Source organism: Amborella trichopoda, chromosome 3 (genome assembly GCF_054954075.1).
Source record: "Amborella trichopoda isolate Santa Cruz 75 chromosome 3, AtrichopodaSantaCruz75HAP2 v2.0, whole genome shotgun sequence".
Lineage (NCBI taxonomy): Eukaryota > Viridiplantae > Streptophyta > Magnoliopsida > Amborellales > Amborellaceae > Amborella > Amborella trichopoda.
The window spans coordinates 39844928-39871828 of NC_142338.1; the positions used below are offsets into that span (position 1 = coordinate 39844928).

The window sequence follows — 26901 nt, forward strand, 5'->3', positions numbered from 1 at the left end:
TTTCAATTTAATAATCCCTTTGCTTCAACCAAGTGGTTATAATACACGCTGAAGATTCACAATCGAGAACATGTTCAAGTCTTTCTTGTTGTATCAAAGCTGTTCAGTACACATAGGAAATGTCTGGGGGTTAACAAAAGCCATTTTATTACCCATTTTGTGATGCTAAACTAGAATTAACTCACTGCCTTAAGCATTCTATGATATAAGAGGCATACAGATCCCTGCGCCACAAGTGTCAGACAGTATAAAAAAATAAGAAAAATAAAATCAAGACTTGAATAAATCTATCCTAATTAAATGGATGGTTAGATCAGGATGCATCAGCAAAGGAAAGATAGAAATCCATGTTTGCCTTTGGAAAACCTTAATCGTTCATTCCCAATTAATGTAGCCATAATATTGTACAGATGACGAGGAATAAAATTCAACTCACATGGAATACTTAATCGCTTTTATGGCAGCTTCAGCTGGAAGGAAGTCATTCACAGCAACCGACTTGTTCTCATTCTTCTTATCTGTGGTTTATGCAAGTTAATGGCCAAAGTATTTACTCAAAAAAAGTGCAAGGCCAAATAACACAATCGTATCAAATGAATCAAATAACACTAATAAAATCAACAGAATCAAATACACCAGTCAGATATCCATTACCAAAAGTCATACCACAAACTCATTCATTTAGCATGAACTGCAATGACCCATCAAAAGAGAAAGCATAATTTGTATCATTGGTAAACAAAGTTATGGTATGGGATGCAATAATGCCAAATAGTAGATGCCACATCCATTTTGCTGAAACTATATTTCCAAAAAAGAATGAATCTTCCAAAAACTATAGGTAAAGTACACTGTCAAAGGCAACATTCAAAATAGGGAAATTTATCAAACTACACCTATGATTTGAACTATTTAACATTTTACCCATAATGTTTTATCTAATTTTGCCCATCTTGCTTTTGATCAAAACTCAAATAGGCCATCAAATCACACATCAAAATGGGCTTTGAAATTATCGAAGTACACCTAGGGTAAAATGTTAAACAGTTCAAATGGTAGGTTGATAAATTTCCCTTTTTAATATAATATGCCAAAACAAGTAAATTCAGGGCATGAATGAAAAAGGAAAGGAAAACACTGAAAGCTATGATGTGGCAGAAATTTTTGGTATAGCAGCTCAGAGTTTTTCATATTAAAACCATGTGCATCTCTGTCCTTTGAAAGATCAGAACAACAAAAATACCACTAGTGTACTTCCCAAAAAAAAAAAAAATCAAAAGTTTTCTGTTACTTGAAAACTTCCGAACCACTTAATTCATTTCGGGGATTCCAAACAAACTTGTGAATGATTTTGGTGCTAAAATAATTTTCAAGAAGAACAAAAAGAATAGACAAAATGGAGGAAATCGTATTCTTTATATAAGAAAATACAAGGGCATAATTAAGTCATTTTCCTCGATAATAATTCAGTAAATAAGTTGTAAGACTATTGAAATGTATGGAAGAAATCCGCAAAGCTGGCAACTATTGCAATTAAATAAAGAGTTCGAGGTTACAATCTTCAAAGAAGCGCCGTATCTCAGCAAGGCGATGTGGAGGAAGCTCCTTGATATCCTGATAATGGCGAAACTCAGGATCATCAGCGCATACTGCAATTATCTTATCATCCTTCTCGCCCTGCAAATGATTTAGGAACCAATATCAAAAGAACATTGTCTAAAAGAATCACAAAAGGTTCTTAGGCTCTAACTATAGACAGCTAAGGCTAAGACTTTCTACTTTGTGTTATTTTTTCACCATCTTTTTAATGTGAAAGTTTCTGTCCTTTTTAAATTGAGTGCATCCCCAAGTAATCGTAGTGTAGGGATCCTCAAAATAAGGAACAGAGCTACAAATACCAAGCAATGAACTGAAGACACAAAATCCTTGGGAAGATATCATAAACACAGAGAAGAAAAATTTCGAAGGAGATGCCAATCTCAAAATTCAAACACTGGTTCCCATGATAATGCTTCAGCCAATACTCATAGTGTGCGTGTCATTCAAGTGAGATCATTGTAGCTCTAGAATCATACTGTTCCTTTTGCACTCTTCTCTTAGTACAATTTGCATTTCTTTTAGGTTAATGGATGTTTTATTCAAAAAAAAAAAAGGACCAAACTGAATAACAAGAAAGCCAGAATGACCTGATCAATCATGGGCATCAAGCCAATAGCTCGGGCCCGCAGAAAACAACCAGGTAGCACTGGTTCCTGTAAACCAAGAAATGATTGCACATAAGATCAAAATGATCGAAATATTTCAAAAAGATAAAAACCATAAATAGATCCTATAACATATACTAGGCTAAAGAGAAATACCTGCATCAAGACTAGCACATCCATGGGATCACTGTCTTCACAGATTGTTCGAGGGATGAAACCATAGTTGTGGGGATAAACAACAGATGAATAAAGAACCCGATCAATCTGGATTTATACCACAGTTAGAAAAACAATGTCCCAATGTCTTCCTCAGGCGTGTTTGCGTGGAAACATGAATAACATCATAGGAAACCTTTTCACTTCTTGGATAAGCGAGATGATGGATACTTCTCTTGAAGATGAGATATATGTGTTTCCACACAAGAGATTTATACTAGTTTTCAGCATTGGCACTTCAGGAAAGACAGAAATAATCGAATAATGTGATGATTTAGAGAATGATATGGATTATGGACAAAGTAAGGGAAACGATGAAAACAAATAAAAAACATGAAGATAAAAATGGAAATTTGGATGTACAGCTGATATTTGACAAGTCATGTAAATTCTTGCACCATATTTTGAAATAACTAAAAAATAAATAAATAAACTATTTAGAAGTTTCAGAGAAGGATGTGGGATACCATATAACAGTCCGGAAAGTATCTAAAAAAGACAATATTATAGAGGTTGGTCATAGAGGTTGGTCAGTTACATTTATATGAATTGTGAAACCATTTTATGTGATTAGGGTGTTTCTATGGTTGCTGGACAAGAGAAAGGATTAAAAGATGATAAGAATTTATATAGCTAGAGTTACAACCACTACCAAAACTTTAACATTTGTCATTATGGAAATTCACAAAATTGGCAATCATACAAATCTACATAAGTATCTGAACTACACCTGCATGATATTTATTATATCTGCCAGATCAAAAATCAACAGACTCTGTCTATGAATCAAGACAGGAGAAAAACTAAACTGAGACCATAAAATAAACTGAGACCATAAAATAGACTTACTTTTATGAGGCCACTAATTTTATCCAGTTCATATTTAACTTTGCTACCCTTTCCAATTTCCACAACCTGCAACAAAATTTCAAAAAATGAGAACCACATGAACTTTGTTGTCTAGAATGTAACAAATTTAAACAAAAAGGGACAGGTTGTCATCCAACATTATAGACATTTCACAAGTCATTTAAATGGAACGATAGAGAGACTCTTCTTCAAAGATTGCAAAGCAAAAATAATTATCCTATTTACAAACTGATATTCCCAAAATTAGATTATCAATACTCATATTTTAGTATAACTGATAATATAAGGCAGCACATGTATCAAAACATGATTATTGGATACACTTTATGTTGGTGTATGATATCTTTCGAGAGTTTGTTACAATGATTTTAAGTATGTATTTTTCACAACATATACTGGGATAGATAGAAATTCGTATAAAAAGATTTGCTAAATTTTCAATTCTGCATCTTCTTTAAAAAAGACTAAATTAAATTTGATGTATCTTAAAAGATGGCGTGCATGCTAATATGAATATTTTAGAATACTCATAAAAATGACAAACTCCTAATCAAATATGCATGAATTTTGTCCCAAACCACCATCACATAAATTTTATCTATGGATGTAAGAAATATTTGACAGGTATTCATATCCAATGTAGTCCCATTCGCTTTGCTTCAGCTGAAGACTTAATATTTTTCATCCAGGCCAATGTGAAGCGAAGAATGGGACTAATTCTTCATCCCGATTTGGCCCTCTCTAGTTTGATTAGGTTTCTATGGCTAAAGAGGACCACATCGGCCACATTAGTTGAAGGTAAGTTTCTAAAACATTTTCAGGGCCATTAATGGACCGCGGAATCAATATTTTCATCATGCATAAAAAAATTTTGGTTGAAAACTTTAAGGGTAGAACATTATTTTGTAGAGTATTAAAATACTACCTAGAAAGTTATGATAAATATCAAATTTGCCCCTGATTCATAGAAGACGAAAAAGTCCTTTCTTTTTGGTTTTCTCACCAAGGTTGAGGTTACTTTCGTTTTTCACTTCTCACTTCTCAGTTCTGCTCTTCTTCACTTCTCTTTCTTTCAAATTTGAAATTTGTAATCAAATCCATTGTTGCAAACTTGCTGAGGCCCTGACATTTTCTAATTTCTATTGGTTTTTAAATCAATCTCTCTTTCCCTTTCTCTAAATGTTAGATGCGCATATGTATTGAGTAGCCTATGCTAGAAATTTTAAAATGCACAACGAGCATTGGTCCATCACTACCACCATTGTTGTGTTTTTGATGGAAGTGTAGAATGATCATGTGGCCCTGAACAACACTTTATTGAGCTCAATGCTTGAAGGTTGTTGGTTACTGATGTATGTGAGCTTCTTTGCTGTTGAATGTTGGTCAGGCTGTCTTGAGTCTTGATACACTATTTGTGAAAATCGACTTGTAGTTTTTCCACAATTCAGAAAGAAATTTCATGCAGCTGTAAAATGTAAAGTTCTGATTCTATTACTAATAACATTAGCTGATGCAAATCGCTAGTGTTTTAACAGAATGATGCTTATTGATATTCCTGATATCTTGATTGCAACAAAAAAAAAAAAAGGAAAGAAAGATATCTTGATTGCAATATTTTTTAATTTCTTTATTTTCTAATAAATATTATAAAAATAATCCAGAGGTCTACCCTTGAATCAGCTGAAGCACCAAAAAGCTTCCCTTCCCTACCCAAACCATCAAGGCCTCCAAAGAGAATCTGACAACAGTGCTCACACCTAAGGACTATCTACTAAGTCTCATGGAGTGTAGGTAGGAGCTCACAAGCGACAAGTCCAATAATAGGAGACTTTATTTATCTGCTATGAGGTATTTCAAGAACCAATTAAAGGCCAAACAAATTAGTTTATGGTCAACATTAAGGAACTTGAGTTGAATCACTTGACTACATTTTTGGATTTTAACCAAAAAACACAGCTCTCCTTTAACTGTTCCTCCAATCAGAGTTTCCTAAAAGCAGACAACGACCTAATTGCACTATTGGATCAATTGTGACAAAGACTATGTGTTATAAAGCATGAGCTGGATAAGAAAAGAATAACTTATATAAAACAACTCACAGCCACATCTCAAATGCAGAATATGCCAGAAAATGGAGAACTTGGCTTGTGCAAAGAGCTGAACTCAAGCTGTTAGATATCCTTTAGACAAAACGAATCATGGATGAATATCGCCAAGAAGTAGTGGTCACTCGACAACTCCCTCTAAAAACCCACAATAACCACACCTCAATGGTCACCTTTCTTGTTTATGGAGGAACTTAATGCTATTTATATTTATTACGAGTTTGAACTAAAATGCTTTTTATATTTATTTTTTTGAATAAAATGGTATATTTATAAATATAAACAAACAAAATACAAATCAACGCAATACGTGAAGAGGCACCCCACAGGTTGGGTGCTCAGAGTACAAAACCAGAATAAGAGAAATAAAGAGAGGCAAAGAGAGGGTAAAACAAAACAAAACGAGACCACAAGAAGAGGTAAATATGTAACCCACAAGTGGGGTAAACAAGGTACAATTGACAAAGAGTCAACAAGAATAAAGAGAGGTTGAAAGAAAATGTCAAGGCTGCAAGAATTCGTTGTTGTACTGGTCCAATTGTCAGCTGTTGAAAGAGGCCCTGCAAGAGGGGAGAGAATGCATGGGAGAAGGTAGAGGATGGAGGAGGCGGGAAAGAGTGAGCTTGAATGAAGAGGTGAAGAAAAGATGAAGGAGAAGGGCAAAAAGGTAAACAGAGGTAATGAGGGTTAGAGAAAAGATTAGAGAAGAAGGAGAGCTATAGGGTTGGGGGTGGGTGAGAAATCAGAGGGAGATGAAAGGGGTTATAGAGAGGATAGGGATGAGGGAGAAACAGGGTCTAGGGTGGTAGAATGGATAAGGAGAGTGAAGATAGAGAGAGAGAAGAGGAAGAAAGAAATGGGAAGGGTGAGAGGGGAAAGGTGGAGGGTGCAAGAAACCCTCAAAAGAAGATTTCAAAATCTCTCTTTCCTTCTTTGTTGTTGTTGTTGTTATTTTTCTTCTTTAACCCTTCTTTTATACTTGATGCTTTTGATACGTCTGTACATTATCAAACCTAAGTCTGAATTTCAAAAATGTGTGCATTTTCAGAGGTCTGACAAACAAGACTATAATTCTTAACTATGCGAAGTATACTCCACAATTTTTTCAAGAAGAGCACTTAACCATGAGTGGCAAAACATCATCACATTTGTTTATTATGCATCATTTGCAAAGGGCAGTGACACAATAATACACGTAAAACAGACATTAAGAAAAAGATTGACATTTTTTCCATCAAAAAGCTGTCATGTATGTACATACATGCCTCATCTTAGCAACTAGAACTCCCAAGAGTGCGAGCATTGCTTCCTCACAAAATTGTGGACTTGGAGCCACAAAGGTACCGGATTTGTCAATGGGACCTAGAGATCCATGCCTCATTTATGAAATCCAATATTACAGCACGTGTTGGCTCATATTAGACCTACTGAATGGAATTCAATTATCAGATTAGTACCATTAATCCATTATTGACGAGGGTATGAATATCTTTGTCAAGGATCTGACTTTGTAATTCTGTAGGCAGAATAACAAAAAGCCACATATTCTACATAGATTCCTCACTTAAACCCAATGAAGAGATATTCAAGGTTGCAACTGAATATTGTCAAAAAATAATGAGAGAGAAGGATCAATTGGCTCCACTGGTGGTCAAATTCTACCAAAAAAGTGGAAAGCCTGAACAGGCCAATTTTTTTGCCATTAGTCGAACACAATATTTGTTGCTTTTCTAAGAAATATAAGACAAATTAGAAAAAATTTATGATTCTATGCAATTTCTTCTCTCTTACTTATCCACCAACCAATCCAGGAGAAGACTAGGTAACAGACATGCCAAAAGGATGACATACCACCTGCCTAAGTCGGTGTTGTTTGGAAAGTCTGCTTCAATCTTGATTAACCTTTAAGAATGTTGCATAACATTGTCAAAAAACATCATGTTCTTTTTTCATTTATAAAGATTTATTCTGGACATGTAAGAATCAGACAGGAAAAGCTATTTTCCCATGAATGTCTGGTAAATTGAGAAAGAAATGATTAAAAGAATTTGCTTTTGGGTAGTTTTGAAATTTCATAGTTAATGACATTTTCAGCATTTACTTTAATCATGACGGAAGGTCTCAAAATTAAAAAATAATTGATAAATAATAAAATAATTAGCACCAGATTTTTAATTTATCTTTGGCACAATCTAAAGAAAAGAAGCAAAAGGCATACACTGGACGAATCTTAACAATAACTCAAATACATGATTTGGTGAAACCTCATTAGATATAAAGCAGAAAAAACAGAAGAGACGCACACATATGTAAAACCATTACAACTTTGTTTATAATAAACACATATTTAACATAGAGCAAAGGCCGAAGATTTCTAAAGATTAAGATTTATTGTGTGTGTATATCAATAGTGGGACTTCATTATACATCGCCATTTATTACGAAAGGCACTAAAACATTGAAAGAATATTGGGTTCGATTTGAATAGAAGCTCTACTGTTTCAGCAATTTCTATTGCAAGTGGTAAAATAAACATAATTTCATATGATTGGAGTATTTGCTCGTTTTTTTTTTTTTTTGTTGAGAATGTCAACGGTTAATATTATTATCAAAGGAGTACAAAAGTATGGGTCGAGAGGACCCACAGACCGGGTCTCTCAACCAAACAAAGATCACAAAGAAGTAGACCTGTACAAAAAAGTCGGGAAGCAAAAATTAAGAGCTGTTCAGAGAGAGGGGCTTATAGAATACGGCCATTTACAAAAAAGCAAGTTGTGCAAAAGAGGAAGAAAAAGGCCACCCACTAAGGTCCAGAGCAAAACCTGCGACCAAACTTACGAATGCATCCAAGTCGCAGCTAAATGAGGGCTAAAGTCGGATTCCGAGCGGCTTCCTTAGCAAGACAATCTGCGAAGTCGTTCGACGTCCTCCAAATATGCATCCATGAAACGTTTATAACCCTGTAATTATGCTCAATCTCGTCAAAAATGCGAGCTAGGTACCAAGGAGGAGAGGCCCAGGAGATGATGTTTTTTGCGTCTCCCTCAATGTGCAACTGTGAACCCCAGGAAGGGTTGTATTTCTTGATACCCATCAACAAGGTTGTAGCATCTGCAAACTGTGAGTCTGCGAGGCCAAGGTGTTCTGAGTAAGATGTGAGAAGCAAGGCCAAGGTGTTCTGCACGGAAAACCCCTTCGGCTCTAGCTGGGCCTGGGTTTCCTAGGGAGCATCCATCAAAATTTAGCTTAATGGATCCCACCGGGGGAGGCGTCCAATTGGATGCTCTCGAGGTGCGATGAGGAGCAAGGTGAATAAGATTCTCCCAGTCGCAAAGGAAAGTGGCAGCCGAAGTCTCGGCAAAAAGTCTGTGATTGGATGCCCAAAAGATTACCTGCGAAATAACCTCATGAAACAGAGATGGGAGTTCACTTTTAATTCGACAGAAAATTCTTGAATTTCTTTCGAGCCAAATTGTCCATAATGTTGCAGCTAAAGAGGCTTTCCAAAGGATTCTGCCACTTCGGCTAGAATCGAAAAAGCAGGATGTCAACGTCGGAATAGAAGGAGGAGTAACCCAAGATACTCCAAAGAGTTGGATAATACGACTCTAGAGTTGAAGGGCAAGGTGGCAATGAATGAACAAGTGAGGGTTTGTTTCTTCCTCGCAAAGGCATACGACACACCTATTGGGAGTTTGGATACCTCTTCTTTGAAGTAAGTCGACGGTAAGAGCACGTTCAGAGCAAGCGATCCAGTGAAAGGCTTGCACTTTTGGAGGTGCGATGGAGGAACACACTTTGGATAATACTGGGTTCGGGTTGAGGGGGAATGTAGGCTGCAACAGTCTCTTATAGAAAGAGGCCACCGTAAAAGAGCCGGTGGGCATAAGAGTCCAGATCATTGTGTCTATCCCCGAAATAGTACGAAAAGTGGAGTGGAGGGATTCCAAGAGAGACATGAAATCCATGGTTTCTTCTTCTGTGAGGGTTCGCCTAAAGGATGGATTCCAAACCCTGCAATTACTGGAGAGAACCATTTCCTTCGAGACCAGAAAGGCTTTGTTAACCGCCGCAAAGTAGAGAGAAGGGAAGAGATCTCTTAGCGGGGTGTGGCATAACCAGAGATCGGACCAAAAGCACACTCTAGCCCCTCCTCAAGCGTGAAAACATATAAGTTGTTTGAACAAGTGGAGGGAGGAGAACAAAGATTTCCAGGCACTCGAGCCCCTGGTCGTTGGATTGTCCTCAGGCAGCTAATGATATGGTGGGATGTTGTATTTGCAATGGATAACCTGGGCCCAAAGCTGGCTATTCTGGGTGGCCAGTCTCCACCACCATTTACTCAAGAGCGCGAGGTTGTGTTTCCTTAGAACTCTGATCCCAAGACCACCATGATGTTTCGGGAGACAGACTTTGTCCCATGAGATGAGGTGGATCTTATTTGACGCAGCATAACCTGACCAGAGGAAGTTCCTCATAAGTTGGTCTAGGCGCTTAGCAACCGAGGCTGGCATGTGAAATAAGGACATGAGGTAAACCGGAGAGTTGGCTAGGGTTTCTTTGATAAGCATAGTTCTCCCTGCAAAGGACAAGTATCTGCCTTTCCATCTTGCCAACCTTCGATCTACTTTGTCGATTACATGAGACCACTGAGCTTTCTTTGGCTTACCCAACCCTAGAGGCAAGCCAAGATACAACATGGGTAGGTCCTCCACTGAGCATTCCCAACTGGGGATGAGGTTCCTAGTTTGGAGATTAGATAAGCCTACACCTATCATTTTAGAGTTAGCCATGTTTACTTTGAATCCTGCAATGTACTCAATGAAAATCAAGAACAACCTAAGGTTTTTTATTTCCTCCAGTATTGCATCTAAGAAAACTAGCATATCATCTGCCTACTGCAGATGGGATATGCACAGGCCATTTCTACTACTTTTGAAGCCAGAGAGTAGTCCGGCCCAATACAGGCAGAAGATAGACTAGCAAAAGACTTTCGCAGCAACGGCGAAGAGAAAAGGAGAGAGAGGGTCTCCTTGGCGAAGGCCCCTTGAAGACGGGAAGTACCCTTTCGGTTGTCGACATGGAATAAAGGTTTGGAGTAGCAACCCCTCATCCACGTCCTCCAGCGTTCGCCGAACCCCATCCTAAACATGGTTTGGTCGAGAATGGGCCAATCCAAGTAGTCATACGCCTTCTCCCCGTCTATCTTAAAGATTAAGCCCAGTTTTTTGTTGTGGTGGCGGGAGTGTAAACACTCAGGAGCCACCAACACTCCGTCTAGTATTTGCCGGTCCTATTATGAGGAGGTTATGACAAGAGAAAGAACCTGTTTGAGCCTGGAAGCCAAGACTTTGGACAGAATTTTATAGGAGGAACTGACCAGACTTATGGGTTGGAAATTCTTCAATTCCTTTGCCCCTTTTACCTTAGGTACAAGCGCAATGAAGGTTGCATTGATGGCTTTATGGAGTCTTCCACGATGGAAAAATTCCTCGACGAAGAGAAGGAAGTCATTTTTGAAAGTATCCCATAAAACTTTAAAAGGGGCGATTGGGAACCCGTCTGGGCCGAGGGCCCTGTCTGCACCCAGGTCCTCCAATGCTTTAAAGATTTCAAACTCAGAGAAAGGGCATTCCAACCAATCAACCCAATGAGAGGGGAGAGATCGAAAAGGAAGGTTGCCCATGCTAGGTCTAGGATTCAAAGGGGTGGAGTACAGATTCTGAAAGAACGTGACGATGGCTCATTCGATGTCCGGGGCAATGTCCAGGATCATGTTACCTTCCTTAATAGTGGATATGGATTATCTCGTCTACAACAGTTTGCTATCCTGTGGAAGAAGCAAGTGTTCTGATTCCCTGATTTAAGCCAAGTAACTATGGATCTCTGGTACTAGAACAACTCTTCTTTTTTCAAAGTAGAGAAATAGTCCAACTTCGATTTTGACCTTAGGCTGGCCACAGACGTCGATAAAGGCCTCGATTCCTCAATCAAATATAAGGCTTGGATGGCATTCAACGGGATTTGCTTAGTATGAGAGAAATTTCTTGAAAGAGAGGAACTCCAGGTTTAAGGGAGGCTTTAAGTAATTGGATCTTTTTTTGCAGCGTAAAGCCAGCTCTACGCAAGACTCTGGTTGAGAAGGAGTTCCATCAGACCAGAATGAGCGAAGACAGAGCTTCGTGTTCGAGCTAGGCGAGTTCAAACCTAAAAGGTTTGGGGCCCCAAGGAACTGCTAGAGTGTCCACGAGGATAGGACAGTGGTCGGTAGTAGGTTTTGGCAGAGCTAAAGCATGAGAGCCAGAGAAGTTCTCATCCTAGGAGGGGAAAATCAGGAACCTATCCAGTTTTGACAGAGTTGGTTGGGAACCATGGTCCGACCAGGTGAACAGGTTCCCTTGGAGCGGGATATCTATCAGCTCATTGCAAGAAATGAAGTCCGAGAAATCCAACAATCCTTGGGAAATGTTGGAGTTGGAGTTCCTCTCGAATGACCATTTGGTTATGTTAAAGTCCCCGCCCAGACACCATGAAGGGTGAGGGAGGGTTGCTAAGAAGTCGAGTTCAGCCCAAAGAAGAGTTTTGAGCTAAACTAAGTTGTGGCCGTAGATTGCGGAAAATTTCCACGGAAACCCGTCTGACAGTCTTGATAGTAGCACTGTTACCGAGAATTCCCCTATATGGGAAGAAAGCAGGTTGTGCTCAGACGGGTTCCAGATGACCCAAATACCACCTAAAGCCCCTGTCGCAAGCAGAGAAAGCCACTGATAGGGTTTCCTTCCCCAGACTTGCCGAATCAACTGGAGAGAGGGATCCAGTTGTTTGGTCTCGATAAGGGCAAGGATAGTGGGATAGTGTTTAGCACACAAGTCCCTCGCGGCATAACGTTTGAGAGCTTGTCCCAAGTCGCGGACGTTCCAGGAAGGATTTTCATGGCAACACCAGGGGAGGGGCGGAGGAGGCCATCCTATGAGACCTCCTAGTGCTGGCATCCCGCGAGGGGGAAGTAGGGTGAGAAAACGAGGGAGAGGCCAGAGAGGATTGTTTATCATAGTTGACCGATGAGAATAGATTAAGGATCTCTCTTTAGCCTCTAAGATCACCTTCATACAGCGTTCTGCATCCGAAGTTAAGAAATGATGGAAGGGTCCTTTCGATCCATCAAAAGGAAAGCCCATGACTCTAAAAACTTCCTTCGTCGTTTCTACTTGGCTGTCCACCTTCTCACTGGTTGAGCCTAGCTAGCGATCAGGCGTCAAGTGATCGCCTGTAGGCGTAGAAGAGGTTGGGTTAGGCAATTGCAGCTCCTCGCGGGGGGAGGCTCAAGGATAACAGAAGAAAAGGAGGAGTAAGGGTCAGAGGGGGAAGAGGGAAGAGGCTCAGGGGTTAAGGGGAAAGGACAGGGTTTCGAGAGGACAGAGACAAGAGCCAAGGAGCAAGGAACAAGGTAGGAGGAGGGCGTGAAGGTCAAAAGGGGAGTGGTGGACCCGTCCAAGGAAGAACTCGGTGCCAGGGAGGGAGGAATTGAAGGACCTTCCATAGGAAGAGAAAGCCTTGGAACCACGGGGGGGGGGGGGGGAAGAGGAGAGGTCGAAAGAGACACCGAGGAGTAGGGAACAGGGCTGAAGACCTGAGACATCCCAGGGAAGAAGGATGGGTTAAAAGAAAGGTGAATGTAGGGTTCGAGGTGGTCGAAAACAGGAATGGGCAAGTGGGGTAGCAGAGGGTGCCCGTAGTGGCGGAAAAGCGGTAAGTGAGAGGTCCTCACTCGGCAGACAGGTACCAAGTGGGGGATGAAGGGGGATAGCGAGACAAGGATCAAGGAGAGGAGGTCTAGGTCCAAGGTAGAGGGGTCCAAGTCTCCGAAAGGGTACTAGGACCAGTCCATAAGGTTTGGGATAGGGGGAGGAGAGAAAGGGGCGGCGTCAGGGGAGGCTTCCTGAAAGGGGGGTTAAGGGGAAGGGAACGGGTCCGAAGGAAGCAAGACAGTGAGGGGTAATAAGTCAAACGGGGGCTGCAACTGGGGAGGGTTGGGGACGAGTGGGTTAGGAGCAGCTACTAGAAGAGGTGGGGTGGGGAGAGTAGGAGGCTAAGGGTCAGTTGAGGGGGATAGCACAGGGAGATGGGTAGCCGAAGGGAAGGGGGACAGAGGCAAGCAGACGACGGGAAAAGGAGGAGAGGAGAGGACGGGAGGGGTGATATCAATAGGGGGAATGATCTGGAGGCAGGGAGGGTCCAGAGGCGGATGCGTGCCACCGATGAGAAGCGAAGGGGGGGCCGGAAGGTGAGGGGACGTGGGCATCCGATTCCACGTTCCACAGGGGTAGAATCAAACGAAGAGGCAAATTGGATGCAATATCTAATATTGCAAAGAAATAGAATGTAACTAAAACCTCGATAATGTATGCTACAAGAGATTTATTAGCAGAACTCACCAAATTTGCAGTATCAGTGGTAGCCATGTCTTAATATCTACATATTTGTTCTTCATCTGATATTGGCATTCATTAATTTCATATCTACAAATAGTTAGTCCTATATCCCAGGGTCAAAGGCATGGCTGAAAGCTTTGTGCTCATTTACAATCACCAATTGCACTATAGCCATGTACCCATATGATAAACAATGCAAGAAAGGGGAAAAAAGCCAAAAATACAGAGAGAAACAAACAGCTCTCTTGCATCTGATAATCCAAAAGACTTCATGAAGTCAATCACAATGAAGTACAACTTAATGAAAAATTCGATAATGTTCTCCCCTTATTGAGCGTTATTTCAAAGTCATGCTTAAACTTTTCAATTGCATAGATCTTAGTAGTACTCCAACCTTAATTCCAAGGTAGATACACACCTCAAATGTAACCACAAATTCATGCTATTTAAGTACCTAAAATTTAACACAGTTTCAAGATTTAATCTAATGCTTGATAATATGTAATCACACTATACTATCTTCTTTGAAACAAATCCTTGACATGAGAAACAAAATATCAATTAGTTATTGAGAAGTAATTGTCACCATAGAAAAAAATAGGACTCCATGATTTCTTGGAACCAAAAACTAAGATAACACATATTGAGGGTAATGCAAGTTAAACAAACACATATAACCCATCAAAAAGTGTGAGACAATGAAAACTTTATGAGCTAAACTTACGCAATTAAATACTGCTGGAGCTCCAGGGCCTGCATGGCATGAGAAGATGCAATGTAAATAACATATTTGCTAGGTGAAGAAGCAACATTGAAAAAACTAATTTCTCATTGAGAGACCCTCAGTAACAACATGGAGATATCTTAAACAAGGGCATGCGAGGACATGAGGTGTAGAAACTAACCAAGGACACAGATTAATGTATTATGCCAAATCTATGCACAGATTGAACCAATCCTTAAACTTAGATAGGTGAAGAATATTAATCATCTGGACAAAATGTGGTTGAGCAAATAAGTTGACTAACTTAGACAGCTCAGCAAGTCAACCAAGCACCTAGAGTTCGTGTTTGATTTGGCTAACCTCTTTCTTTTGTTATCCTTGATCATTTTACAATTTCCACTGTTTTCTTATTTTTATTTTCTTAATTCCTGTATTTTCTATTAATTTCACTAATTTATGTACATGCTAGATGCAGAAATGTGCAACACGTGATTGCATTCTTAGAAAATTGGAAAATCTTCTTCTAACTCATATCTTAGAGAAAATAATTAATAATACAATAAATTTTATATTGTCATAGACTCATATGAATATTCTTTTTAAAGGGATAGTTATCATTAAAATCCGAGAAAAAAGGAGACAAGTTAGAAGAGAAACAAGAGAATTCTCTCTTACATTAACATTAGACTCAAAAGGCGATGGAGAGAATAAAGACTAGGCTATGTGCACATAAAAAGCTGTTTAACTTGATGGAATTAGGATATTTATACAACATATGTTAAGCCACAGCTAAGGGTAAGGCACATGTCATCCAACCAGGAAAAAGATCAATTAAGAGAGAGAGAGCTTACGGTCTCAAACCTACTGAAGGGAACTTTAAGACTAAGAGAGATTTCCACACACACACACAAGCACGAATAGAGAGAGAGAGAGAGAGAGAGAGAGCTTTATTGTGCCTTAATCCTAATAGGATAGATATCTCTGACTATCATAAATTCATGAAGCCAATCCAAGGGAAACCTCTCTTAATTCTTCTCTCTCCTCCTATACACTCTTTCTCCATGTGATTCTCTCCTCATTGAAGTCTGCCTCACATGTCAAAAGGAGTCTAAATAAATTTTCTTAACACAATCCTCCTTTTTGGTGGCAAAATAAAAAAAAGCATCTTCTTTGCACGCCAAGTTTATCTCTCTATAGACTATATATGGATATTTTTATCTGTCCTTAAGATCTATCCACAAAAATCACCTAAACCCAATCGAACTGTCGACAAACATAAGACATTATTGATCCATATTGAAAACATTGGGTAGCCAAATGAAACTACAACATAGTGTTGCAACCCATGTCATAGGTAGAAGAATCACATAAATGAGGCATATACTAAAAATGTTTCCCTCTGCAAATCAATCCATCTCTTTCTATAGGCTCTACATAGACATCCTTTGACTCCTCCATGATGCATAATATTTAAGCCTCCTCAACTCAAAACAAAGTTCTCCTTCCTAATTCAGAGCTAAGTCTAGAGCACCACAAGAGCCATACCATGGGTTTCTTCTTGGTAAAGTTCCTCTCTCTCTCTCTCTCTCTCTCTCTCTCTCTCTCTCTCTCTCATGGAATTACATACTTCACTGATTATGTTTATGCGTAGCATCTTTTGTGTTTTCATGAAACATGAATCATTGCTTTTTTATTTTTAAGTACTTCAACAATTGAAAGTTATATGTTTGTGTCCTCATCCAAGTGGGCAGAAAAATTTACCAGGTCACACTATTATGTTGTTGCTTTCTATTTTGTTACCTGAAGATTTCAATACGGATAAATACATTATCTATTTGTCCACTCAGCACTTGAATTGAGTTGACGAGATTCAGGTGGTCGCTTTACAAGAGACGATAAAAGAATACACTTGAAGCCTACAAGGAGAAAAATAGGTATGAAAATAGATATGGGGTGGTAGATTTACAAGAGAAAATAAAATAATGCACTTGAAGCCTACAGGTAGATAGATAGATAAAGAGAAGGAGAAAGAGAGAGAAAGAGAGAGAGAGAGAGACAGAGAAATAGAGAGAGAGAGATCGTAAAAAGAGATAGTTATCATTAAATTCCGAGACAAAAGGAGACAAGTTAGAAGAGAAAGGAGGGATAATTCTCTCTCATTAACATTAGATTCAAAGAAAGGTGATAGAGAGAATAAAGACTAGGCTATGTGCACATAAAAAAGCTACTTAACTTGTTGGAATTAGGATATCTATACAACATATGTTAAGCCACAGCTAAGGGCAGGGCACATGTCATCCAACCAGGAAAAAGAACAATTAAAAGAGAGAACTTACAATCTCAAACCTACTAAAGGGAATATTTCAACACACATGCACACACACACACACGTAGAGAGAGAGAGAGAGAGATGCTTTATTGTGCCTTAACCTTACATAGGATAGATATCTCTGACTCCCAAAAAGGGTCTAAATATAAATTCCTAAAGCCAATCCAAGGGAAACCTATGTTAATTCTTCTCCCTGTTCCTATACGCACTCTTTCTATTGGCTCCATGTGATTCTCTCCTCACTGAAATCTACCTTACACATTGAAAGGAATCGAAATAAATCCCCTTAACTCAATCCAACTTTTTGGCGGCCAAATCAACAATTGCATCTCCTTTGCATGTCAAGTTTATAGAGAGTTTATCTCGCTATAGGCATTCCGAGAGAGAGAGAGAGAGAGAGAGAGAGAGGAGCTTTATTAGAAGAAACGCATGGTATGGCTCTTCTGGTGCTTTAGACTTAGCTTTGAATTAGGAAGGAGAACTTTGTTTTGAGTTGAGAGTATTACGCATCTTGGAGGAGTCACAGGATGTATATGTAGAGCCTAGAGAAAGAGATAGATTGATTTGTAGAGGGAAACATTTTTGGTATGTGCCTCATTTATGTGATTCTTCTACCCATGACATGGGTTGTAACACTATGTTGTAGTTTCATTTGGCTACCCAATGTTTGATTGGGTTTAGCTGATGTTGGCTACCCAAATGCATCTCCTTTGCATGTCAAGTTTTATAAACCTGAAGATTTCAATATGGATTGAGTTGACGAGATTCAGGTGGTAGATTTACAAGAGAGGATAAAAGAATATCCTTGAAGCCTACAGGGAGATAAATAGATACAGGGAGATAAATAGATAGGGGGTGCTAGATTTACAAGAGAGAATAAAATAATGTTCTTGAAGCCTATGGGGAGATATATTAATAGATAGATAGAGAGAAATAGATAGAGAGAGAGAGAGAGATATATCATGAAAAGAGAAAAGCTTTTTCAATTTGGTCACTCAATAATTGCATGGGTTGAGGAGATTTATTTCGGTCCTTTCAATTTGGGAGACAGATCTGCAAGAAGAAGAAAACCCCATGGAACCAAGACAAAGAGAGTTTATAAGAAGTCATTAAGAAAGTACGTTCTTAGATTGGCAATAGGAAATGTATTTAGATTATTTACAATACTTAAAGATATATCCATCCTGCCAAAAGAAGTAGAATAATAGAGGCTTACCCTCAACTCTCTCTCAACATGTCTCCTTCCTAGTCCCAAAGGCCCCCTACCATGTTCGATAAACTAAACTTTTTTTCTTTAATAGGCTTCTGTCTAGTTGGAGATACATTTCTCACCAAAAAGAAAAAAAAAAGGAAAAAAAAAAAAAAAAAAAAGAAAGATACGCGTCTTGTCCTTGATTGTGGTTTAACTTAAGTAATATAGAAACATAATACCTAGGGAATTGCTTTTTACATGCAAGTTTTCTTGCTACCCCATATTTTGGCTATTCCCAAACATAAGTAGGATTATCACAAATATGATTGCACCCATATACATAAGGGCTTATAGCAAAAACATGGGTACAAATAACAATTCTTTGTATGTATTTAATAAACTAAATTAAATGTAATATTTTGGATATTTCATTAATAAAAATTATAATGCATATGAATTAATATTATTTAATACATAAAAAAAATAGAAATCATTCGGTACTTTTCAATCAATTAAAACTTCTCTTTTAAAACTTATTCCAGTGCTCAATACATTAGTTCTCCGCATTCTCTATTAAATACAGTATCATAAGTTTAAGATTTATAGATTTTCATTTTCTCAAATGATCTTTGGCAAGAATGATCCTTTTCCTTACATATGTCCCCTATACCTAGTGAATCAAAACTCGATTGAGTTGGAAAAAATTGCTTGACTTGACTCATTTAGTGAGTTTTATATTTCATAATCATTTGACCTTTATCCCAACTATTTGGGGTTGGCTACACGAATCATGTTCCACCCTTCAATTCTATCAAAGGAAATACCCTCAGTCAGACCATATGTCATTGTATCTTCTCACTACTTCCATCCATGTCCTTTTGGGCCTTCCCCTTGCCTCTTTAAAACCTTCCACTTGAACCAAATCATCCCCTCTGGTATTGTTCTAGGTCAACGCTACACATGGCCAGACCACCTAAGTCTACTTTTCCTCTTCTTATCGCCTATTGAAGCTACCTCTAAGTTACCTCGGATGATTTTTTCTGAATTCTACGCTTTCTTGTCTTATGACTCATCCATCTTAACCTCCTCGTCTCAGCTACACTCACTCTATGGATATGTTGGTTTCTAGACCGCCCAACATTTGGTTCCATAAAGTATGGCTAATCTTACTGCAGTCATATAGAACTTCCCGTTCAGTTTCATTGGTAAGCAATGATCGCATAGAACCCAGAAGCACATCTCTATTTCGTCCACCCAACTCTAATTCTATGCACGACAGCTTCCTCAATCTCTTCATTCTCATGGATTATCGACCCAAGATACAGAAAATTATCTATTTTAGGTACTTCTTAGCCATCAATCTTAACTAATTCTTCGTTACTACGACTATTTCTAAACTTGCATTCCATATGTTTTGTATTAGCCCGACTACTTTAAAACCCTTAAATTCTAGGGAACCCCTCCAAAGCTCTAACTTTGTGTTGACATCCTCTCTAGTCTCATCAATGAAAGCTATGTCATTTGCAAAGAAAATACTCCACAATATCTCATCCTATAGATGCATAGTTAACTCGTCCATAGCCAAAGCAAAGAGAAATGGGCTCATGCTGACCCCTAACATAAGCCTACTATCATTGAAAACTGGCTTATCTCCCCACTAGTTGTCCTCACACTAGCTAGCGCTCCCTCATACTTATCCATCACAATGTCAATATATCCTCTAAAGACTCCTATCTTTTACAACCCCCACCAAATCAACTCCCTAGATGCCCTGTCGTATGCTACTCTAAATCAATAAAGACCATGTGGAGGTCGTTTCTCTTCTCCTTAAACTTCTCAATGAATTGCCCAAGTAGAAAATTAGTTTTAATATTGACCTCCCTGGCATAGAACCGAACTGGTTTTCTAATACACTCGTTTCATGTCATAGTCGTTGCTCAATCATTTTCTCCCATAACTTCATAGTGTGGCTCAAAAGTTTGATCCCTCGATTGTTCGTACAGCTTAGTATATCTCATTTGCTCTTGTAAATAGATACCACAATACTTTCTCTCCATTTGTCTAGCATTTTTCTTTATTATCAAAGTCATGTTGAACAACTCGATCAATAAGAATATGCCAATCTCTCTCATACACTTCAAAACCTCTATTGGTATACAATCTGGTCCTAAGGTCTTTCATATCTTCATCTTTCTCAAAGCCTGTATCACTTCAGATATCCTAATCCCTTGAGTATATCTATGACCTCCAACCTCCATTATATCCAAAGTTTCTCCTAACATTGGGCTCCCAGAGCAGTTGCCATTAAACAATTTTTGAAAATAAATTCTCCACGTTTCATTGACCTCATCATCCTTCACCCAGACCCTCTAATCCTCACTCTTAATGCATTTAACAAAATCTAGATCCCTATTCTTCCTTCTCTCATTTTTACTACTTTGACAACATCTTTTTCACCTTCTCTTGCTCCCAATTTATTGTATAGATCATGATATACCTTAAGCTTAGTTTTACTTACTATTTTCTTATCGTTCTTAGCATTTTTATATTTTCTAAGCTTTGATTATTTCTATTCTAGTACTAGGCTTTGTAACATGGTCATTTTTTGTTAATAACCTTTTGAACATCATCATTTCACCACCAAGTTTCCTTATCTGAATACATTTTCCCTCTAGATTCCCCTAAATCTTCTTTTTCCACTTTCTTAATACAATCAACAATCTCATTCCACCTAATGTTAACTTCGTCCTCAAATTTTCATTTTCCCTTTTACCAATTTATTCCTAAATAAGTCTATTTTCTCTCTTTTTAAATTGCAACACAAAGTTCTTTGATACCTATTAATTTCACTCTTTTCTTCCATCTATTTGCAAACATCGATAACCATGAGCCTATGTTGCATGGTCAAACTCTCTCCAAGGATAACCTTAAAGTCTTTCCATGATGGTCATTCTGCCTTCTTAACTAAAAAAAAATCTATTTGGCTTTTATATGATCCACTTTTGCAAGTTATTAAATGTTCATCTCTCTTGTTAGAGTAGGTATTTGCCATTGGTAGGTGTTTGTTGTTATAAGCTCTTGTTTGGAGTGCACACACACACACACGTGTGTGTGTGTGTGTCTGTGTGTGTCTGTGTCTGTCTGTGTGTGCGTGTGTGTGTGTGTGTGTGTGTGTGTGTCTAAGGGACCTCAAAACATGGGTGTCCACCTAGCTCCTAAGTACCTTAACCGCCCGGGCCGTGTGTGTCTAAGGGACCTCAAAACATGGGTGTCCACCTAGCTCCTAAGTACCTTAACCGCCCGGGCCGCCTGAGCAGTGCCCGTCATTCTTTAAAAAATTGAGAACAAGAACTCAACTTAATAAGAAAAATAAATAAAAAATCCTTTAAAAATAAAAGTGAAGGAATTCACATCAGACATTTTGAGTGTAGACACCCCCCGCCACCCCCGCCCAAGAAATTCTGGCTAATAGAATTCCCAGAAGCCTTGATTCTAAATTCTAAAGACCACAATAACCCTAGTGAGCCATAGCGAACCTAGACCACTTAGAATTGTCCCAAAGTCACCCAAAACATATCCTAATACCCTAAAATGGTCATCTTCGACCATGACCCATGTGAAACCATAAAATTGACCCGAACATCGATCCGACACCCAAAGGCTTGAAACAAAGACCCTAGATTCCTAACCTTGCAGCGCCTCAAAAGTAGCTCAAATTTGACCCAATTTGGTCCCAAATTATCGAGGAGGTCGCAAGCTTTCCAAAAGTCCAAGAATCGCTTGAATCTAACTTGGGGTTGGAAAGTTATAGCCCGGGGAAAATTGTTCACAGAAATGACATTTTAGTCCTCAGTGCAACTCACTACGAGTCACGCACTTTTTCAGCTATTTTTTGTCTAGAAAAACCCCAAATTTTTCTGGAAGCTTCTTGAGACTTTTGGAATGGCTTAAATCGGTTCTTGGACACATTTTGAGACGTAAAACCCTAGGATTTGAGGGAATATTCCTCAAAAAATGCCTAGTACTCAAGCCTATATAAACCCCCTTGATCCCCATTAGAAAATCACTCAGAAATTCGTCCAAAAATCCTTAGAAAATTAGGGAAAACCCAAAATCCCCAACAAATTAGGAAAACCATCTAGAAAATTAAGAAAAATATTAGAAATCCTAGAAAATTAGGAAATTCATCCAAAATACCTAAGAAAATAGGAAAAATCCTAAAATCCCTAGAAAATTAGGGAAAATCCCTAGAAAGCCTTAGGCTAAAGCCCAGATCCTCTCAAAATCTCTACAAAATCAAAATCAAAACCTAGAAAGAAGATCTCCTAGACCCCAAACCATAGAGCCATGCTTCAATAAACTACTAGAATGCATCAAGAGGTCTAATAAATCAACCCGCGACCCTAATACAAGCCCCAACTCCAGGTCTTCCAGGTATGTGATTCTTCTCTCTTTTATTTAATATTTTTCTGTCTTATTTTTATTTTTTGGTTATTTCTTAAATTTAGTTAAATTTCAAAATCTTTTTAAGGTCTAGTAAATGGATTCCGGAGCTAGAGTTGCCAATAGGTTTAAAGGAGAACCGAATCTGTAAAGATCTACGATGCCCCTAAACCTATAATTTGAGCAATCCCACTCTCTCTAGTGATTTTTAAAATTAACTCGTTTCAGAAGATATTTGAGTTAATCTCGCTCAGAGATCGACGCAAATCCAAGCATAAACAATAAGTTATCTCTTTAATAATATAAATGAGACCAGATGCAAGAAATTTTGATAAGGACCTTAGAAGCCATACTATTCTCCAAGGGTGGAAGCCCCCACTTCCAATTATGGCATGGCGCAGTAGGTGCTGGCAGCCACATGTCACTTGTAATTTAAAATTCAAATGTTGTAACCGGGACCTATATAAGGCACCAAACACTCGGTGGGCATCTATGGCAATATACCTTGTAAATGTAAAGAGCTGAATAAAGTTGGGGTCTAGCCCTTTGCACCCTTGCCCCTGTGTATGTGTATGCTTGTGTGCTAGTGTGTGTACACTTGTGAGGGTGGTGATGCTAGGTATGGAGCTGAACCTGTGCTCCATTTAGACCGAGCTCGTGAGCCAAGGCCGCATGGTGTGGCTAGGAAAAAAAGGGTAGCACCCGTGACAGTTGGTATCAAAGTAGAAGCTCATCACTCCACAAGATGACCCCTACAGTGACCTAACGAGTGGTGGAGTTCGAGAGGCGGCTCGAGCAAAACAACCTAGTGGTGGCTCGGGTCACTTCTCTTGAGGAAAGCGCAGAGGCCCTCTCCACCGGGCTCGAATGGATGGTTGCGACCCATGAGGAGCACACCAGTGCTTGGGAAACCCATATGGGGGACCTTGAGGCTGATGTCGCTGCCTTAACAGATATGTTCAAGGAAAATCTTAAGACACTGACTGAGGATCTAACCTTGGTTAAGAGGGCTCTGACTAGTCCCACAAGCACCGTAAACTAGTCAGGGTTCGAGTACCTCAGCCCAAGCCCTTTGGTGCAGCTCATAGAACCAAGGAGCTAGAGAACTTCCTCTAGGGCATGGAGCACCACTTCCAGGCTGCTCATGCTTGAGAGGAAGAAGGAGTGACCCTAACCACCACCACCAGAGATGCCAAGCTCTGGCAGAGGACACGTGCAGCTGATGAATCGAGGCTTCCTTGAGCCAATTGGGAGGACGTCAAGAGGGACCTGACAGAGCAATTCCTACTAGGAATTGCTGCCTGGATGGCTTGTGAGGCTTGGAGAAAGCTCAAGCACACTGCAACTGTGCAAGAGCACGTCAAACAGTTCTCAAACCTCATGCTCGACATAAATATGTCAAAGGAAGATAATCTCTTCAACTTTATGGCTGGCCTGCAGTCATGGGCTCAAGTCAAGCTAAGGAGACAAGGAGTGAAGAATCTCCCCGCAGCAGTGGCTGTGGCAGAGAGGCTTGTAGATATCAAGCTCAATGCCTCATCGGAAGGTGCACAACCTTGCAAAAACGGGTGTCTGAAAGGCTTCTTCGGTTCTTCATCTGCAAGGGGTCCCATAGAGCCAAAGATTGTCAACAGAAGCAGTCCTTAAACGCGGTTCAAACGATCATTGAGGAGGATGCAAAAGTTGTCAAGGCCAATCCCCGCCAACTGCTCCACACTAATGCAATCCCGCTGCATGCAATGCAAAAGATGGCAAAGGAGGCATCATCTAGAGGTGGCCTTATCTACCTGAGGATCACCCTAAATGGGTAGGAGACTCGAGCAATGGTGGACATAGATGTCACCCACAACTTCATATCATATTGAAGTGCAGCACAGCTAGTAGGGGTGGCAACATGCCGGGCCTAAGCAGGGCCACCCATGGCCCTAGCCCGGCCCTAGTCCCCATAGGCCTGCCCGGCCCGACCTGGCCCAGCCCTGACCGAGCTAAACGGACCCTGACCGAAGCCAGCCCTAGCCCTATAAGGGTCGAGCTGGGATGGCTCGGGCTCAGCAAGGCCCGACCCGACCCGACCCTGCCTGGCCCCGCCCTAACCGAGCTAAACGGATCCTGACCCAACCCAGCTCTAGCCCTATAAAGGCCGAGCTGAGCTGGCCCGGGCTCAGCAAGGCCCGGCCCTATCCTCGGGCTATGGTTGCCTAGCCTTGGCCAAGCCCAGGGCCTAGTTTTTTAGGGTCGGGCTCATATTTACTCGAATCTCTCACCAAAGGTCGCAATTTAGATCTGGAAACCCAATTTGGCGATTTCGACTAGGAATTTGGAATCTCGATTCCTTATTTTAAGAATCTCAATTCCAACACTTATTGAATCTCGTTTCCAATATTTACAAATTCTCGATTCTGCAATTGGTGAATCTCGATTCTACATTTATTGAAATTGGTTTCCACATTTACCAGAATTCTACCACTCCCTTCCTTTTTTTTCTTTTTGCTTTTCTCTAAAGAGTGACATTTAGAAGTTTTCAAGCCATCAAACGACTCGAGCTGGACACCCAATCTCAAGCTATAAGGTGTAGTCATCTTTTTGGCATGAAATGACCAATATAAACAAAAGTGGTCGTCCACATCTCTAATTCATTCTTCAAGTATGCATTGCATTGATTCAATATGTCTAATTACATGTTTGATTTAATTTGCCTAGGTATGTATGTTAAATTCCATGTTAGTAAACAAGCATTTCCACTCCTAAATTTCAACAATTACTGCAGCTTCATGTAGCAAGTTAAAGACAAAGTAAACCATACGCCATGCTTCAATATCGTACATCCACTGCCAAGAGAGAAATCAAAGAAACAAAATAATCAACACTAGCATAAAAAGAGATAATGAAATACAATTTGGTACGCAAAGTGCTTAGAACGAAACAAATGAAATGATAAACAGTCAATAGTACCACATAGTCAAACAAAATGAAAATTAATAACATAATATTTTCACAAATCAGTTCAACCAAAAATTACCAATTTCTAGATCATGCCATGGATGTGCAGCAACAGAGCGCCTAGACATGGATGAGAGAATACGTTCATTGAGCTTAACATGGGGGAAACACGAACGATTGCTTCCCTCTCCCTGCCCATCTTCACTCGCCATTTATATCCTCCGGATACTCACACAAGTCTGTTTAAAGAACCAAATTCCAAAGAAAAATCAGCAAAATCCAGAAAGAGCGAGGCCAAAATGACACATAACAAAATCAGCTGATCCATGGTCTGTATCGAGAAGAAACCCCAGATTTTAAAGGAGATAGAAGTTAAAGAAAAAACCCAAATGTAAAATTACTGGAAACAGTTCCAAAGAATCAAGGCACAATATTATCATGGATAGCCAAAGACACCTTTAATGTATTCCAAAAGATAATAAAATTTAATTTTCATAAGAATAGACTTGAACTAAGAGAATAAAAGAGTGGTCTAACTGTATATGTCTTGATATGTCATGTAGGGAAATCGAATTCTCAAAACATTTATCAAGAGTATAAACTTCTTACATATTTTACCAATCAAGTGAAAACAGAGCACCTTTTACAGTTGTTATGTATCTTCAAAAAAAGAAGCCCAATCAACTCCACATGAAATATTCTATTCACCGGATGCCAATAAATACACGATGAAACGAATTTCTCCCAGCTAAAACACATACACTGATGACTTTAGACTAAGTAAAACAATAAAATTGGGTAAAACGCCAAATTTTTCAACATAATTTGATCAAGTGAGCTAGAATAATTCACGATAAATATAAAATATGAAACAGCTGAATAGATTACTTCTGAGTTTTGTTGCTTTCAAAAAAAAAAAAAGGATTAAATAGTTCATTCACCAAAAGAAAAACAAGATAAATACCTAGAAGCAGAGACGAAGAGGAGTTGCAGACACTGGGAGCTCTTCGAGGCCTTTAAAGAGTACGGGTGTCGGGCTACGGGCTTCATCAACGGTCCAGACAGTAACCTTGCGTGAATCGTACTGTCATGATCGTTCCACGTGGTGAACTTTTCTTGGCGGGACAAAAGAGAATGAAATGCTTTGGCCATGTTTTGAAAGACGACGAATCTGGGTCCACTCTCTTTTTCTTTTCAGTTGCAGACGAGCTTTCTCGCTCTCTCTAGTTTCCTAAGTCCGCGAGCAGGAATCTCTCTCACACACAAATTTTGCGGGCATTGAGTTTCGCTCATGGGCTTAATCCACCTAAAGGTGACAACCTTCCGGTCAGACTGCATTTAGCCTTACAAACGTATTTATCTTAGGAAAAAGTTTATATAAGGTTGCAACCTTAAATTGCAGAATTAATTATGCTCCTCAAAAATGCATCCGAAAGGTTGTTTTAA

At 39.4% G+C, this 26901-nt stretch overlaps 1 protein-coding gene across 9 annotated transcripts; it reads right to left on the reverse strand.

The window, feature by feature from the left end:
* Nucleotides 1-26818, reverse strand: LOC18422625 (soluble inorganic pyrophosphatase). 9 transcript variants are annotated; one of them, XM_088860550.1, is made up of 10 exons: nt 26420-26807; nt 25535-25694; nt 16352-16467; nt 14552-14580; nt 3270-3335; nt 2361-2468; nt 2187-2252; nt 1557-1677; nt 437-518; nt 1-224 (listed from the first exon to the last, which is right to left on the reverse strand). In XM_088860550.1, exons 3-10 carry the CDS (start codon nt 16377-16379, stop codon nt 182-184), a joined length of 543 nt encoding a protein of 180 aa, XP_088716676.1. In that variant the 5' UTR covers nt 16380-16467; nt 25535-25694; nt 26420-26807; the 3' UTR covers nt 1-181. The 9 variants fall into 9 exon arrangements, with proteins under 9 accessions (XP_088716676.1, XP_088716677.1, XP_088716671.1 ...); XM_088860551.1 differs by lacking the exon at nt 26420-26807 and adding an exon at nt 26096-26390; XM_088860545.1 differs by lacking the exons at nt 16352-16467; nt 26420-26807 and adding exons at nt 26096-26203; nt 26344-26385.
* Nucleotides 26819-26901: the final 83 nt, after the last annotated feature.